This window comes from Petromyzon marinus, chromosome 20, assembly GCF_048934315.1.
Source record: "Petromyzon marinus isolate PM22_M1 ecotype Great Lakes invasive population chromosome 20, UKy_Petmar_22M1.pri1.0, whole genome shotgun sequence".
NCBI classification, from domain to species: Eukaryota; Metazoa; Chordata; class Hyperoartia; order Petromyzontiformes; family Petromyzontidae; genus Petromyzon; species Petromyzon marinus.
This window is the reverse complement of record NC_133686.1, coordinates 9,797,682-9,816,053: the sequence shown is the minus strand read 5'-3', so window position 1 is coordinate 9,816,053 and position 18,372 is coordinate 9,797,682. Positions and strand designations below refer to the sequence as shown.

Genomic DNA, 18,372 nt, shown 5'->3' with positions numbered 1-18,372 from the left:
AGATACTACTGTAGAGGTAGTAGATACTACTACGGTCAGTAAATACTTCTACAGTCAGTAGATACTACTATAGAGTCAGTAGATACTACTGTAGCGTTAGTAGTTACTACTATAGTTAGCGGATACTAATATAGAGTCAGTAGTTACTACAATAGAGTTGGTAAGATACTAATATCGAGTCAGTAGCTACTACTGCAGTCAGTAGATACCTCTATGGTCAGTAAATAATGCTACAGTCAGTATATAGTACTATACAATCAGTAGATTTTACTACGGTCAGTAGATGCTACTATAGAGTCAGGAGATACTACTGCAGAGTTAGTAGATAGTACTACAGTCAGTAAATACTTCTAGTCAGTAGATAATACTATAGAGTCCATAGTTACGACTATAGATTATACTGTAGGGTCGGTAGATACTACTAGTCAGTAGATAATACTACAGTCATTAGATACCATGAGTCAGTATATACTGCTGCAGAGTTGGTAGATACTACTACAGAGTCAGTAAATACTGCTATCGTTAGCAGATACTGCTATAGAGACTGCAGATACTATTATACAGTCAGCATTAACTACTATGGAGTTAGTAGTTACTGCTATTGAGTCAATAGACACTACTTTACAGTCAGTAGGTACTACTGTAGTCATTAGATACTACTGCAGAGTCAGTAGTTACTGCTATAGAGTCAGCAGATTTTTCTATAGAGTCGGTAGATACTTCCGTAGAGTCGGTAGATACTTCCGTAGAGTCGTTAGATACAACTATAGTCAGTAGATAATACTACACTCAGTAGATTCCACTACAGTCAGTATTTACTGCTGCAGAGTCAGTAGTAATGACTATAGAGTCAGTAGATACTGCTAGAGTCAGCAGATCCTGCTATAGAGTCAGTAGATACTACTGTAGAGGCACATACTACTGTAGAGTAAGATACTACTATAGAATCACTAGATACTACTCTATTGTATGTAGGGTGTGTAGGTATATATGCCTACGCAGGGGTATAGATATTTTTAGAGGGCCGGGGGGGGGGCGACAATTTTTGTAAACCTTTTAGAACACCTATTTACCCCCCACTTTCTATAACTTTTTGGACTTCTGAAACCCTCTTATCATTTTGTTGATGGACAAATGGCACGCCGGGCTTTCACAATAGCTTAGTATTTGTGTTGTATATGTTATGTTTTTAAGAGAAGTTTAGAAAAAAATTCCACGAGCAACGCTGGTATTTCCCGCTAGTATATTATAAATATTGATCCACGCTATAGTGACAGTTGTGTCATCATGCACTGGATACGCAAATGAGTTGATTAGTGTGTAAATCACCAATTTTAAAGGTTAAGTCTTACAACTTACGGAGAGCCCCATCAATGAAATTCAGTCTGATTCACTGCAAAGAGCCTTGCAGAAGTACTTTAGATTTTGATGTATTAAAAAACATGTATGTTTAACTTCTTTTGCACCATACGTAGCCAACCGTGCGAATCGGACGTTCTTTTTTGAATACCAATCAATCTTTATTTTATGTGCCAATATCGCCCTCGATAAAGTAGGCATCAGTGAAAATTACAAGATAATACCATGTTATTTTAACCCTTGTGGCCTAGAAGACAAAATGGCAATTTCACTGAATTAAATTTTCACCATCTGTAATCTTTATTAAATTTGACACTGTTATATGTGTCATAGAGACATGGTAAAAAATAAAACTAATTGGAGGTCATTGAGTCAAACAACTTCGAAGTTATGGGTGATTGAAGATTTGACATTTTTCAGGTGCCCAAGGGGTCAAGTTCAACATTACACGTTATTTTTGGAAAACTAAGACACCATTGGAAAGTGTTTATGTAAATAAACGATGTTTTTAAAAATCAAATTCGATGGCCTTGGCCTTGACAAAATGACCTAACTTGTAATTTTTAAAAGGTTGGAATAGATTCTCCAGACCCTGGTTAACATGGGTAGAAAAAAATATCAAGCTGGGCACTTTAAAGGCTTAAGAGATATTAGCCACAAAGTACATCAACATAAAGTAAACGTCTTAGTTTTTTTATGTAGTTCCAAAAATTATATCGTGAGGCTTGTCATGTTGAACTTGACCCCTCCAGCATACAAAAAGGGTAAAATCATTAATGATCCAAAACTCGGAATCTATTTGACCAACCCGTCTCCAATTTGGAATGTTATCATGCATATATGGTATCTACAATTGTGCTAAATTTAATCAAGATTGGAGGTGGTCAGATTTAAATCCCAATTTATTTGAAGTTATGAGCCATAACAAAAACATATATTAAACACTTTAAATGTGTAAAAGTGTTGATAATCTTTTTGAAGTTATCATATTTGATGATGAAATACTGCCTTTCCATTGCCAATTATGGAAGGCTATCGCAAACACAATTTAGCATTTATGCCAAACCAGTTATCTCCTGTAATCGTATAACTTGTATTCATTATCGCTCCACTGCTCATACATAATTCAGTTGTTTTTTGGGCAGGACTGAGATCACAATGCTGCACGTTTAACTGCTATGTATGCCACATTGTGATTATGTACAATGCTGCAAAACTAATTATGCAGGGTTAAACCTCTAAAATGTCTTGGGAGTGAAAAACCATTTTAAAGCTTTAAAAGCTGTCCACAGCTCACCCATTTAATAATTTAGGTGCCTGTTGATCAACCACCCCTGTGTAAAAAAAACCATAAAAACCCAACAGGTAGTTAGAACAAAATTACATGAAATAATGAAGCAATGTCGCCATCACCTTACCTGCTGCACTGAGACATGAGTGAGCGCTTGAGGCAGCAGCTGAGAGTGAGTCACTGTCACCGTTTGGGGCTGCACGTGTGGCTGTTGCAAAAACGAGGGTGGTGTCGCCTGTCTGAGATGCTGTTGCTGCTGTTGGGCCTCCTGCATTTTCTGTGGGCTTTGCTGGGGATTATAGTGTGACGGCGAGGCAGATACATTCATATATGGTGGCGTTGTTTGTGGCAGCCTCGGTGCAACTGTATTTCCAGGGAGAGCTGCCATCATGGCGCCCTGACTAATTGGCTGCTGTTGCTGCTGGTGTTGGTGGTGGGCCTGCTGCGTCTGCTGCTGCTGCTGCAGTGGCATCCTGGGGTAGCCGACGGCACCGGAGCCAAGCGGCACCGAGGGGCAAGCGCTGCTGCCCATGCTAACGCCTGCGCTTGGTTGCCTGTGCGGCGGCGGCGCCACGCTAACATTCATTTTTGCCGGAGAGGCATTGGCGGCGGATTGGTGATTGAAATTTCCCTGAGAATACGATGGGTGCATAGCCCTGGAGTCCATTTGGTTGACCAAACCCTGCTGGCTGCCGGCCATCATCGGGAGCTGCTGAGCAACTCGTTGGGCACCCCCCGGCATAAAGGCTTGATTACCCCTCGGGTACATCGAAGGCGGCGGTGTCGTCTGGACTTGCTGATTTCCATTATTGAGGTGATTAGGGGATAGACCCTGGCTCAACCGAGCACCGCCAATTATTCCCTGATCGGCGACGCCGCCATACGTGCACTGCACGAACGGCCCCGAGCTGCTCACAGAGCAAGACGGTGGAGGCGCCACCTGGCCCTGGTTTGCCGAGAAGTTTAAGTGATTATTCTGCGGGCTTGCGGAAAAGTTGCCCAGGCTGTTGTTCCCTGGTTGGGCGAATCGCCGACAGGCACTCATCGATCCACTGTGATGGTGAAAGGCTTGATTGTGTGAAGGTAGCTGAGGCATCATCTGAGAGTAACAATTATTGCTGCCACCACTGCCTCCACTGCTGCCACCGCTGCTGTTTCCAGCTGTTCCGGGTGACCTCATAAATTGTCCACCTTGGTTCAAAGCGTCTGGTCCCCCGGTAAAATGATTCAGCGATTGCTGCTGCTGTGGCGGTGGTTGTGGCGGCGGCTGCTGCTGCTGCTGTTGTTGTTGTTGTTGCTGCTGCTGTTGCTGCAAAATGTAATAATTATCCATTTGCTGGTGCACTGGCTGCTGGTGGTGTGGTGGGCCCGTGGGCTGAGACTGATGGTGCGCTTGTTGGGGCTGATGGTAAAGTGGCATGGTCGGCGGCTCCTGGCGTCCCCAGAGCGGGTCTTCATTCACAAACGTCTCCTCGGAGCAATCCTCCTGCCCCGTGGCAAACAAGCCAAAGGGACTACCCACTTGGTCCGGCATGGGCTGGTGAAGTCGTGGCCCCTTAAACTGCTGGTGTGCAGCTGGAACACTGCTCATGGCACAATGGACAGGGCTGCCTAGTATTCCCGCAGGGCTTCCCATCACCGCCTGGGGGCTACCCATCATCCCCAGTGTGTCCGCCTGCGGCGGCGGCGGCGGCGGCTGCTGCTGTTGCGGCTCATATTGGCTAAAGAGGTGGTGGAATGGTGCGCCGGGCTGGTGGACGCCGGGGTACTGCGTCTGGGGGTCTTGCAGCGGGCTGAAAGCCTGCTCGTCCAAGTCAGGGGTTGGATCGTCGAAACCGCCTGCCACCAGGTTCTCCAGCCCATCACCAAATATATCCCCATCGTCAAACAGATCCATGATTTCAACACCTATGGCGGTCGTCGCCACTGTTGAAACAGCGAGTGCCACTCTACAAAAACATGAAAACACCTACGACCTCGACCCTCCTCATCAACATCAGGGGAGGATGGATTAAGACTTCCTCAGAAACGTCACATTGCTATTATCTCTTGCATCTCACACAGGGTCCACACTTCCCTCGAGTTTGCTGTATGTGCAGGGGGGCAGAGCGATGTCAGAGGCAAATATGTTGGGGAAAGCTCCTGGGGAGGGAAGGGAGGGGGGGGAGAAAGAAAAATTGGGACAAATGATGAAATGAGCAATAAATGTGACAAGCTTGCAAGCCGTGAAATCATGCAACATGCTCCTTTCAGAGTACATCTATTTTTGGAATTAAAATGCAGAATTCAACCGTAAGGAAAATATTACTTTAAAAAGGATATCTAACATTGCATTTAATTGTGTATATATATCAGCATGCATGCAAAAGTCAAAAGTTAACATGCTCACTAACGTATTTCAAGCATACAGTTTATTTTCCTGATGAATTGAAACTAGCTAGAGCAAGGCCATCCAAACTGCCTTTAAAAAACACCCTAGTTTAAAGTAAAAAATGTGTAAAAAAATGTACACTACACATTACTATACAAAAGACGGAAAGAGTTGTTTTTTTAAAGAAAAAAATCCTAATTTAAGTTAACCACCTGCGATTCTGATGAGTCCATTATGCTTTAAATGCGTCTTGCATAAGCCACGCCTAGATTTCAACCATTGCAGTTGTTATGGACAAACTTTTACAGTGATCAATATTAAATCCATCCAAAAGAATGCACCTATAAGTTGATAATTCTGAAAAAAATAAACTGGAGCCCAGTAAACATTTTGTGCACATATGTATTTAGACAAAAGTGTACCACGTTGTAGTCTTTAGTAATACTGAACTTTCATTTTAAGCAACACGATTTATGGACGGCAATGCTGATTATACGACAACATATCACTGAGGCCAACTAAGCAATTTGTCATCCGAGATGCATGTCTTTCACTATGCGTAAATGTTAGTTTTTAGCATCGCTGAAACCATTCCAAGAGAAGAATAAAACAACAGATGGAGCGAGATGAGAATATGTGCAGTTAGATTATAAAGTTTGGCGTTGCGGTGTAGCGCATGCGTTGCGCGAGTGCGCACATAGCTTTTCCCTGTATGGATGTGCAAACTGTACACAAGTGCATCATTTTTGGAATCACGCATGCATCCTGCCGAGTATTGAGCCACACAAGGAAAGCCACGTGGGATTTTTAGTGTTTGAAATACTCAGAAGCCCTCTCTGTCTGCAGTTACCTGTATGCAGGCTCTGATCAGTAAATTTTAAACGCCATACAAAACTGTCATTGAATATAATATGCATACAAAAATGTTTAATTTTTGCCAGTCCATGTTTTTATTAGCTACTGCTTACTTTTTGGCCAGATTGTAATAATACGATTATTTAAAATCTAATCTGGAAAGTGTAATAACTTTAGTCAGACTCAGGAGGCCATAGATTTCAGAAAGGTCCTTTTTATGCCTCTTGTGGCTTCTTCCAAAACATTTCAAACACTGTATGAGTAGCACACCTTTTGAGGAACCTCAAAATTATTATGTGCTACTTCATAAGAGCAAGATTTAAGAAGGGCAAATGACTGTGCATGGGAGAAAGGAAAAGTGGTTATGGATGAAGATGTGTAAGTGTGTGTGTGTGCCAATAAATAGCCCATGGCATGTTAAATCAATGCAAAGCTTGTCAGACTCAGTTGAAGGCGATGGCAACACATGAGGCAAATCTCCCTTGTTGTCTCAATAAGCAGGCACAAGGCACGGAGAGTCAGAAATGCCAGAAGCTCTGAAGCACATGGGTGTCCAAAGGAAAAGTAAGACTGCCAGCTGGTGGACTTATTTTGATTTCACCATGAGCCATAGGAACTCTGCTGAGATGCCTGCTCATGGGTACCACTGTTGGTACACAATAAATACAAAGCACACAGACTCGAGGGCAAGGAGGAGGCACGCCAGTGGAGTACTTATAAAAACCAACAATATGCACAGTCTATCCACCAAGGAAAAGCCCAGGATTGTAGGAAGACAAGTGGCATCTCGCCACCACATCCAGAGGAATGCTTCTGGGCCATACACAGACCAAACCGCAGAGCTACCAGTGGTCCCCGTGGTGGAACGCTTCATCTTTAACCATTAAATCCAAGTGTCGAAAGGAGTGTTACAAAACAAATCCAATCTCCTCCACCTCCCCATGCAGAGTCCCCTTCACAATAAGCCAGAGCAAACAGAAGGTTAACCAAGCGCTGCATGCAGTTCAAGCCAGTTCAGCTGTTCAGCACGCACAACAAACAACATCTAGCCAACTGCATGCAAGCTGAAAAGCAATGGAGGACACGTGAACTGCAACAAGTTAGCATTAAAATGTATATTTTTGCATGTAAAACATAGAGCACATGAGAACAATTCACTGAGCAGCCTCAGTGCACAACATACCCAACCCATTCCACACGCAGTATTATTGTACTCAATGCAATGTCTAATGGCATGAGACTTGATTAAATGCTCACCGTACCTTATCTATGGTAAACATGGCAGAATATCGAGGCATTATTGACCTCTATCATATATATAGCCCTGAGTAATTGGCTGAAACGATGCAAGTGGAGCCTGATTCCATGATTATGAATTTCAAAATCGGACTAATTTTTTACTTAAATATATCACATTGAGCAGCCTTTATGATTATCTATCTTAAATTACAAAGAGTTAAACGCAATAAGTGAATTCCCAGTTTGGCTCTAATAAAAAAATAAGTTCAGTGCACCCTACATATTGTCTCTGACTTTAATGAAAATGTACCAAACGGAAAAAAATATATTCAAGCCAACAGATTGAATTTTGACTTAAAACTTTCGTGACTGCAGGAATTCATATTCGTTGGTTCTTTCGGTAAAGTCACGTAGATAGAAAAATAATAATAAAAATAAAGTGAATAATAATATTAAAAAATTAAACTGTAGCCTGGTTCTTAATCGGAGTGAGTGTACTGGCAGCCGATAATGTAGACTGTAGCCTTAAAAATAAAAACAATTTAACAAAAAGACACGACGTTTCGATTGCAAGACAAGCGGTCGTCATCAGCCTTGATTCACTTTTTTATTATAATTCTTCTATCTACGTGACTTTACCGAAAGAACCAAAGAATACCAACAGATATTTGCGTAACATGAGAAATTGTGGCTTCTTAGCTCTTCAATGTAAGTGCTACATTGTGTTATTCCCCAAGGTGCACAAACTGTGACTACAAAATAATGTAAACTGTTTCATGTTAAGCTTCTTGAATTTTTGCAAAAAGTTAATTTATATAGTCAAGGTATGATATCCCACCGATGTGAATTATATATATGAAGGTATGGTAGTTAAAAAAAGGAATGTTATTAACAAAGAAGTATTTGATTTTCCATTTGATGGACGACCATTACAAAACAAAAAAAAGTTATAGATTAATCATAGGTATTTCAATAAGGCGTTTGCAGTACACTGGGGTAAGGAAACTTTGGAAAATTAAGTCGGTGAAAATGTTTCCTAGCGTCTTCCTGCCAGGTTTTAGCCTGGTCTTCAAACGCTGCTGTAATCCTAACACCTGTTGGAAAGGGAAATTCTGAAAGTAAAACGAGCTTTATTTTCAAGAGAAAAAAGTAACCTCCATACAAACTGGCATTTAAAAAATTGTCTTGGTTTGCTTACCTAAATTATTTATAGTAAGAAAGTAAAATATGATAATATAAATGCATGCAAAATACGGCTTAATTAAATAAACGACCTTAATCCTTTGGATAACTTTAGGATGAACCCAGACAAAAAGTATCCGGACTTTTACACATATTGAAATTTGCCAATAAACTCCCAGTGTATTGCAAAGTATTGTTTGATTTTTTGCAGGTATGCTGCTGACAGCATTACTACAAGCTTAGAAAATGATTGACGAGCCTATCCAAAGTCTGCCAGCTGGGATAAACAGAATTTTTTTAATAGCATTAACATTTGAAACATTTTCTCAAAATACTACAGTATGTAGGTTTTCATGCTTGCATTTGATATCTCTCTGATGTGTTTTCAGGTTGTACCGCGTGTTGTTCGGCATGACGCCTGAAGTTTTTGCACCACATCCTGGGAACGTCTTCAGTGCTGGGAGCTTCTCCAGGAAGAAAGAGTTCCCAGCACGTGGAGCAAGATGTTAAACATCATGCCAAACAAAACAAAGATCTCCCGTGTAGCCTTAACAGAGTGTTGGGGCAAGTGCTGTTAGTGAGCAGCTATGAAGGCCAGCACGGCACACGAGGGTGTGGGTGATCAGCACCGCGCCCAGCACCCTTTGTCTCCCCAGTGGTGATGATTTTACGCACTGCACCAGATGGTGATTTGAGACGGAGTCAACCTTAGGGAGGCCCAGGACCGGTTCACTGGTGTTGGCTGTGAGCGGGAATCGAACTCGGGTCACCAGGTTCTTAACGCAGCGTGCTAACCGTGAACACTACCGCTTTCCATGCCAAACAACATGCTGTACGACCAAACAACACATCAGAGAGCTATGTTCTCTGAATTTTGAAAATGACATGTCAAGTAATTTATTTTATAATTTATTAAGCAATGAATATTAAATGTGTGGGCAATTGAAATTGTGTTGTAATTAATAACTCTATGCTTTTTATTGTATGCATTTTCTATTCGCCCACCTAAAGCTCAACCTGAATAATTTATTCATGGGAATTATTCACTGTCATTTAAAAGTTGATGTTATTTCGTACTCCAATTGCTTATTGATAACATTGAATTCACAGCCAAATTTACTGTTCACCTCAGATCACCACGGTTGGCTACATATGGTGCAAAATAAGTTCAACATACATAATTCCAAAACATGTAAACATAAATCTGCGCTACTTAAAATAAACATGCACAGCTTTTTTAATGAAGTTCTTCTAACCAGTGAAACAATTTCCAATAAATATAATTTTTATTTTCTAGAGCTGACCACTTTCAGTGTGCTGGATATGCATGCAGTTTCTGTGTCACTTTACAATTTAGATATTTTAACAACCTTTGACGGAAATTTTGTTGAGCCACAAATTCAGTGGTTATTTATGTGCATCGCCACTTTAATAAACAAACGTGGGGGTTGTAAGCAGTCTTGTACCCACTTACAAAGGTTGGTTTAAAAAACCACAATGTGAAATTTTCGGCCCCAGCCATGCCCAGAGGAAAAGGTGGAAATCCCATGAGTGGATGTCAATGCAAACCATCAATATCGATTAAATTAACCGAACAACCTCATATTTGTCCAGGTAAAGTAACCGAGATATCTTTGTAATACATGTTGGTCATACCATACATACATTACATAATACTTTAGGGAAACATGAATGATAATAATGTTGCTATCAATGCCCTCTAAGTCCAGTGTATATAAATGGGCAGTTTTAGCTTGGGCGAATTGTGGTCTAAACCACAATGGTGACAATTGTTTTACATCCATAATGGATAATCTAGCATCACACACAGGCATAAGTGTCCATCTTTCCATATTTTGGAATCACATTATCAACCAACTTACAATTAAGAAATAAGAGTTGCACAGATGTATAGATTTCCATACATCTGCTCTGAACAATAACAATCAAAACATCACAAGTTCACTCTCCCCGAATTGTGATGGGGAAAAAGGCCTATTCTTCCGCTCTGCAGCTACATGAACAAAACTAGTCTTCACGTCTATACGTCATCTACCTGTCCACATTTAGTAATATGCTTGACTTCTAACATGCTCCATGAAATATCAAGTTTAGCAATGGGTCTCAAGAGTGATTGCGTCTCGACCTTGGGAAACGTCGCAAATCTGGATTGTGAGTTGATTCGAGGTCTTCTGTCAGACTGCTCGTTCTCGGCTTCACATCACTACATCGTAATTTCACGCCAACATCCTCAACCATCTCCTTAACCTTCCAAGCCCTTCTCAACAACAACGACGCTGCCCTTATTCATTCAAGAAAGCATCACGAAGTCATACGGCTCTTGACATCTTCGACCCATTCCCTAAACGAGTGTTTGGAAAGCTTAAGGGGGCATCCTACCTGGACAAACTCCACACGTGCGAGGTGGTCAACGCTCGAAGCTCCACACAAGATTCAGGAACCCGTTGCTGGACTGCAATAGCGGCCTTGATCCATTCAAATCTCACGGTTATCATCCAGCCTCACAGAGGCGATGCACGCACCTACCGCTTTGCAAATACTACAAACGCCGACTTTGCGTTTGTCCGAGGGGCTTTGTTGTACGTGTTGCCACCAGGCAGTACACAAACTGCACAGCAGAACTGTACTTTCAAAACAACTTCCTCAATCTCGACCTAGCCATTTCCTCGCACTCAGCGATCCTCTCCCCCCCCACCCACCCCGGATCAACCTCTCACAGTGCACCCCTTTCTTTGCTCACCAATTCTCCTCGGCCTCCTCCATTCAAATGTCACATCATACACCATGACTCGCCACCCACACAGACCCACCATCGTCACCCCACCACCACCATCGTCACCCCACCACCACCATCGTCACGGGCCACACGGGCAAACGCTGTCAATGGTGAACCTCGCGCGTACCGCTCCGAGCCCCTTTTTATACCGAGGCTACTCGCTGCGGGAACAATCAAAAGCACATTTTAACAACACAAAAATAACACACACACACACACGAGGTCCGTTAGCGTATACTGTTGATGTGGCGGAGCTTCGGGAGGTTGCGTTCACCTGCGCGATGTTAAATGTCCACCCGCGAAGGACCGCGGAGGCGGCGGCGGCAGCGTCCGACTCATCGACGCGACCCGCTCGGTCGCCTCTCCATCTCGCCCACGTTCATCGCGGCGTTCACGCGCGGAAACTTCAGATTATTATATTTCTTGTTAATGTACAAAATAAAAAAAACGTTTCCTCCCCGAGATGGTGGTAATGACGAACGAAACAAATAGATACGAGACGGCTAACACACACACACACACGGCGGCGGCGGGGGGGGGGAAGAGAAACCCCCCACACACAAGAATAAAAAGCGACGCAGGCGGCTCGGGCGGAGCGATTCGCGTACAGTGCGCGCCCTCGCGTTAATAAAATATTTATATGCAAATATATATTTATTTCTTTACAACAACAAAAAAAACACACAACTTGGGTCGCTTTTACCCTCAAATTAGCGGGGCGGCGGCGGCGGCGGCGGGGGGAGGGAGGTGTGGCTCGTTATCGTTGTAAACGCGAGGGTTTAGCGGAGACGTTCTGGGGGGTGGTGGAGGTGTTGAGCCTCACAAGCCGGGAGCGACGGCGTGGCGAGCGCGCTCGGCCGAGGCCTACTCAACCCCGGCGTGTGCCACGGAGCCTCGGCTTTGCCTAACCCCGCCCGCCGCCGCTGGGCGGCAGCAAGCAACGTGTGACGAGACCCATCCCCGAGCTCGCGAGTCCCGCCCCATAGAGAGAGGCACAAGCCTCCCCCACCACCCACCCCAACCACCCACCTTGCCAGGCTCTCTGCCTGCCCGTCCGCACCAAAACTCAGCGTGGCCTCCCTCTTGCAGACTCCCACTGACGGTCTCTGTCACCACAGTCAAGAGTTCTACTGAGATGGGGTTGCGTGTTTGAAGCCAGGCTTACTTCATTCGGGCCAGGGATGCTCACTTTTTTTTGGTTTTCCCTTTTAATGGAAGATTTAAACGGCTATGCGATCGGACAATAATGTTTTGACTGACCTGTTTGAATTGGCCTATATTTAATTATTCACGCGTATTTGACGTCCTTAAGCAAGGGCCCATTGACATTCGCTCTTTTGCAATGCTATTTAACACACTTTATTGTTTCGTGTACAGCACATTGCTTTCATTACGTCTCGTAAGACCACGTAAGCTCAGCAGACTTTTGGCCTGGATAGTGCTTTTATGAGTGCGCACCATGTGGAAAGGACAGGTATCGTCGGCAGTGCAGTCAAATCTGCAATGCGCTCCATCACCTTCAAACCGAACTGACCTCATGGTCCGCAAATTGTGGGGAGTCCTCATCCTGCAGTAACAAAAAATATATGAATTTGGCGCTGACGCAATGGTTTATTCTCATTATGGACATTTATTCCTAACAAAACGATCCGTGATAACCCATCCAATTAAATATCCAGCGATTCTCTTGATGTGTTTCACTTTGTTGCTGTCAACAGACATATCAGAGTTTTTCGAAAACAGACTAATGGACCAATCTTTCCGCAGTAACACAGTGACAGTAAGAAGTCATTCAAAAAATAATTAATCTGTCATGTATGTGTCTGGATGGGATGTGATGGTGTGTATTATTTGATATTGTCTCAGCCTGTGTACATTTTTCTAGTTGACGATTCACTGCGACTGGATAGGTTGTCGGCTTAAAGAATCTGCCGGAGTTAACCTGAAACTCATCCCCACCACTGAAGCCAGACCAATGCATGAAAACTATCACTTTCCCTCGGAGGTGGGAACTTCAGAAAAAAAAGAATTACATATTTTCAATGATCCGATCGAAATCCCGATCGAAATCCCTAATTTCGATCGGATCATTGGGATTTATTAGCAATAAATCGGCATTTTGCGACCCCCACTGCCACTGTGTAGCATATTATTACGTGCCAGTGACTCTATGAGATGATAGGACAATAGTCTGAGTCCATAATTGGCAATAAGTAACGGCAAAGCAGTTATAAGGGACTCACAGGACTGTGCGTAGTTGCATATACAGTACAGGACTTCCCATACCTTCAGCGAGCGCGATGCCGATCACACAACACTTTTCGAATTTGACCCTCGATCGATGGCCATCGCCGCACACGCGTCAAATAAAAAAAACAAGGGACAAGTCCTTACTTACTAACAACTATCATTTTTAATTGCCTGAGGGGTTGCCCCCCCCCCGCCACCTGGAAATCCTGGCTCCGCCATTGACCGTTCTCCACGATCATTAATAAAAGAAACAGCAAAATTGTATATATTTTTTTCTGTAAATGTGTTGGCTGCACTTTTGCTTCAAAGGAAAATGGTGACAATGACAGAAGTGGAGCCCCATGTCATAGTAACATCACAACCTGTGGTAACGAATATTGCTGCCGCTGGAACTCTCATTACAATAGAACAAACACGAGAAAACATTGAAATCCAACTGCATTTCAACAACAATAACACCAACCCTAACAATGATTTAATTAGTATGGTTCAACGTCATTGGTCCAGGGGTAGGTTTTTTTTTACTACATTTGTTTTGTCTTCATATGGTACTACTAATGGGATGCTATGAGATGAAAAACTATAGTGGGAACTCACACAGTGGGCAGTGCACACCACCTGTCAAAAAATGCCCCCATAAGAGAATGTCACAGAACAACTTCTGCAGTCCCTTCGATAAGCCTAATTATCCACACGATGGACATGCCAATATGTTCAGCAGTATTCAATGAATATACCTGAACTGAAATACGCTGAAGTGACATGCATTGAAACTGGATTATGCAACTTTTGTGAAGTGATTGGTGACATCAACTGTCTGCACTTGGGACCTTGGGTTTTATCATCGGCATGTGAAACACAACTTTGAATCCAAGACCTCAACAGTTCTGACTCAGTGTTCTGAAAGCCGAGCCACCCGCTGGGCCAGGGTATGTTAACAGTCAACATACTTCTTTGGGACCGGACTTGTCAGCACACAAATTGTAGTCCTTTGGGGCAGGTTTTTCAATACACACAAGGGTGCTATATGACCAGCTTGCTACCATTCATCAGGTACCACTGGAATAGCTTTGTTAACATGTAAGTGTAACCCCAATGGGGCATGGTTCATTAACACACGCTCAATCCCATTGAACCAGGAAGGTTAACATCCAATGAACTTCTACAGGCCAGGCTTGAAAATGCCCAATAAATGTTATAGAGCCAGAGTGTGCAAACACTCGTAAAACAATATAGGGTCAAGCCTGTTTACATCAGTGAAATTTTATAGTGACAAGGTTTTTAACACCCAATAGGATTTAATAGGTGCACAATTATGCTTGTCAACAGCAAAAGTGGGTGGTGCAGGGACAGCCTTGTAAACATGCAAATGAAATACGACTAGGGCATGGCCATTAACAATGGGACTGCATAGAACCACACTTGTTAAATGCAATGGAAATCCCCAGGGAAGGTTAATGTACAATGGGATTCTATTCCACCACCCTTCTTAATATGGAGAATCATTCCCATATAAGGCCCAGTTATACTCAAAGGGATTTCATTGGCAATGATTTGTAAACACCTAATGTGACTGTACAAGGGTTGCCTTTGTCATCTGGCAAAAAAAACGTGGAGGATTAAAAGGCAACCCTTGTATAATCACATGAGGTGTAAATCCATTTGTTGTTAACAGGGTCCTATATGGGAATTATCTGCATGCTAACCCTCCACTTCATCCCCATGAGAGCAGACTTGCCAATAGCTCCCTTCGGCTTCATGTCTGTTAACACCCCACGTGATTTTATAACTGGTGAAACGGCTCATTATGATTTCATAAGGCAAGATTTTAGACATCGAATGGTAATACAGTATACAGGGGCTGGTTTATTAACATGCACATTTAGTCCTAATATGGCGAGGCCCTGTTAACGCCCAATATAATTACATAGGAGCTGGCTTGCGAACACCAAACAGAATTCGAAAGGGACCGACGCATATTAATTCCCAGTGAGTGAGTCGTGTTGGTAACACTCCAATGGGATTGCAGTGTCATCAGGGAAGGTGCAGGGGGTCACGCTCCTCGTCTGTCCAGGAAGCACGTGCACGGGGAGAACGCGCACGACGCAGTTTCCCGCGCAACGCGCGCGCCACGGGGACCGCCCCCCTCATGGTCCCTCCCACACACCCCTCCCCTCCCACACACCCCTCCCACAGACCCCTCCCCTCCCACACACCCCTCCCCTCCCACACACCCCTCCCCTCCCACACACCCCTCCCCTCCCACAAACCCCTCCCCTCCCACACACCCCTCCCCTCCCACACACCCCTCCCCTCCCACACACCCCTCCCACAGACCCCTCCCCTCCAACAGACCCCTCCCCTCCCACACACCCCCTCCCCTCCCACAAACCCCTCCCTTCCCACACACTCCTCCCCTCCCACACACCCCTCCCTCCCACACACCCCTCCCACACACCCCTCCCCTCCCACACACCCCTCCCTTCCCACACCCCTCCCACACACCCCTCCCCTCCCACACACCCCTCCCACACACCGAATCCCAAAGACCCCCCCCCACCCCGTATAGCTGAACTATTGGGGCAAGTGTCGCCCCGATGAAGGCCGGGGACAGCACGCGAGGCAGTGGGTGGCCTGCACCACGCCAGACCGCCCGCCCGCCAGACACATGGCCCCTCCCCTCCCACGCGCCCTCCCCCACACTTGGCCCCTCCACTGCGACCTCCCTCAAAGCCCCTCCACACCACGGGCCCCCCGCAGCTCCCCCCCGGGTCCGCTCCCGCCCGACGCAATCTACCCCCGTCAGCCCCCCCCCACACCGCCTCACACCCACCGTGCCAGGGTGGATGGCGGTGGAGGGGTAAGATATGTAAATAATTATATAATGCGCCGCTTGAAATGGCCGCGCACTCGCGGCCATGCGGGAAAGTCGTGCGGTAGCACTCGGTGGGGGGCTGGTTTGGAGGGGGTAGTTGGTGGGGGGGTAGTTGGTGGGGGGGTAGTTGGTGGGGGGAAGGGGAGGCAGGGGGGGTGGGGTAGGTGTGAAGGACGAGGGGGGGGGGGTCCCGATTGGGGTCGTCCCCCGCCACTACCACCACACGTGGACGATGCCCGCCCCCCCACTCCTGACAATGAACTACTTGACAATTAACTCTTGAGAGAGAGGGGGGGTGGTGGGGGGCAGGCGGCGGGCAGCGCTGACGCCCCCCCCCCCACCTCCCGCCACATTCCTACCCCCCCGCCACCTCAATACAAGCAGCAAACACAACCGAAGCAACGAGAGTATCCGCCGCTCGCTCCCACCGCCATGACCAGCGAGGCCTGCGGGAGGCGGCAGGAGGCCCAGGGCTCGCGGCGCTCATCACAGGAGGGGCACGCGCTCGCAACACGACGGCGGCGGGCGGGCTGGGGGGTAATGGGGGTAACAATACAGTGAAACGGCGAACGTTTGTGAGGGGAATTTTACCGAGAAAAAAACCAAGGGAATAGACCGCGAACTCACCGAGGCGCAACGTCGAGGGGCGAAGTTAGAAACGCGAAGGTTATTTGCGAAGTTTAGAATAAGATCGCCTTTGCAGGCGCTGTAGCGCGTAACGCCTCATTTGCATATTTGTTACGCCTCTGCTGATTGGATGCCGCTTTGGGCGTACGTTATACATTTTTTTCCCGAGTAATGCAGGTTAAGTGGACGATTGCTGGGGGTGTCATGCATCGTGCGTTGTGTTTTATTTGTTTTTTATGGGGGGGCAGGGGATGTTTAATATTTTTTTCCCCTCTTTAAAGGGCGCGGCGCGGTATTTTATTTAGTGTAGAATCCTTCGGGCTGGGCAGCGATCCCCGCACAGCGCGAGTGTGCCCCCCACCCACCCCACCGCCCTGGGCGCGTGACGTCACAACATAAATTATGTTAATGACAAGGCCCCGGAAGAGAATCCGGACGCGCGATTCATGCACGAGCAAGGTCTCCGTCTGCCCCACCGTTGAAACCGCATAAAATATGTTAATTATATGGCAGCCTGGATCATATTTAATATTAATTTAAACCGCTGCATGTAAAACTCCGAAGCTATTGTAAATTGTTAATTCGTTATTGCAATAAATGCATTGCACATAAATTATGTTCAATACACCTACTGGATTTTTTGGGCATAAATTACGTTAGGTTTCGGATATTGAATTAATGTGGGCCAAAAAAGTAACCCGACAGGCACATAAATTATGGTAAACGTTCGCGACAAAATATCCGCATATATTATGTTAATTTCGCGCACCAATTATCCTGGATTAACTTTTTGGACGTAAATTACGTTAAGTATGTTCGCTTCCGGATATTTAAAGGGCTGAATACACGTGGTGCATGAATTGTGGTCGCATAATATACGCCGCAATAAAAAATAACCGGACGCATAAATAATGTTAATATCGCAAGCATGTCCACGTCTGTAGGCGGTGTGCATATATTATGTTAATTACACGCGCGATGAACAACTCCCCCCCCCGCCCCCATTTACGTTTTGGACAAAAATTACCGATGTTAGCTTCTGGTAATCGAAAGGACCGAATGCACCGTGGCGCATGAATTGTGCCCGCACAACAGTGTACCCGTCAATCGGGATAAGCGGACAGGCGCATAAATTATGTTAATTATGCTTGGCATTTGACAGAGTGCACCCGGAAACGCGCACCGCAGCCCACGTGCGTCTGGCAGGAGGCCTCCACGCGCCCGCCGCCTCGTGGCAGCTCGCGCTGGTTCACATTTCAACCCTCAACCCCCCCGCGCGGGTCACGAGGTGCTCCGCGCGCCACGTGGACCATTCTGGGATGGGACATCGAACGAAAAGTCATCGATATATTACCGCCGATTGTTCACCGCACATCGTCATAAATGGAAACTTGCAAGGGCAGGCCAATCTTTAATTTAGTGTTGAGAAATCGGCAGGAATTTACATGTGCAATGTGTACTCTCTTGATCTGAAGCTTTCGTGACTGCGGAAATCCATAATTTGCTTCTTATATTGGTAAAAAGAC

At 45.3% G+C, this 18,372-nt stretch overlaps 1 protein-coding gene across 12 annotated transcripts in view; it reads right to left on the bottom strand.

Annotated features, from left to right (window-relative positions):
- The window catches only part of LOC116944118 (chromodomain-helicase-DNA-binding protein 9-like), a 171,174-nt gene extending 153,880 nt beyond the window's left edge, over positions 1-17,294 (bottom strand). For 7 of the 12 annotated variants that reach the window (XM_076068298.1, XM_076068304.1, XM_076068303.1 and 4 more), the window contains exons 1-2: positions 11,369-11,778; positions 2,778-4,792 (exon numbers count right to left, since the gene is read on the bottom strand). In XM_076068298.1, the coding sequence (XP_075924413.1) occupies positions 2,778-4,547 (1,770 nt within the window). In that variant the 5' untranslated portion in view covers positions 4,548-4,792; positions 11,369-11,778. Of the gene's footprint in view, positions 1-2,777; positions 4,793-11,368; positions 11,779-12,123; positions 12,255-16,846 lie in introns of those variants that run through there. The other 5 variants (XM_076068305.1, XM_076068309.1, XM_076068299.1 and 2 more) reach the window with 4 other exon arrangements.
- Positions 17,295-18,372: the final 1,078 nt, after the last annotated feature.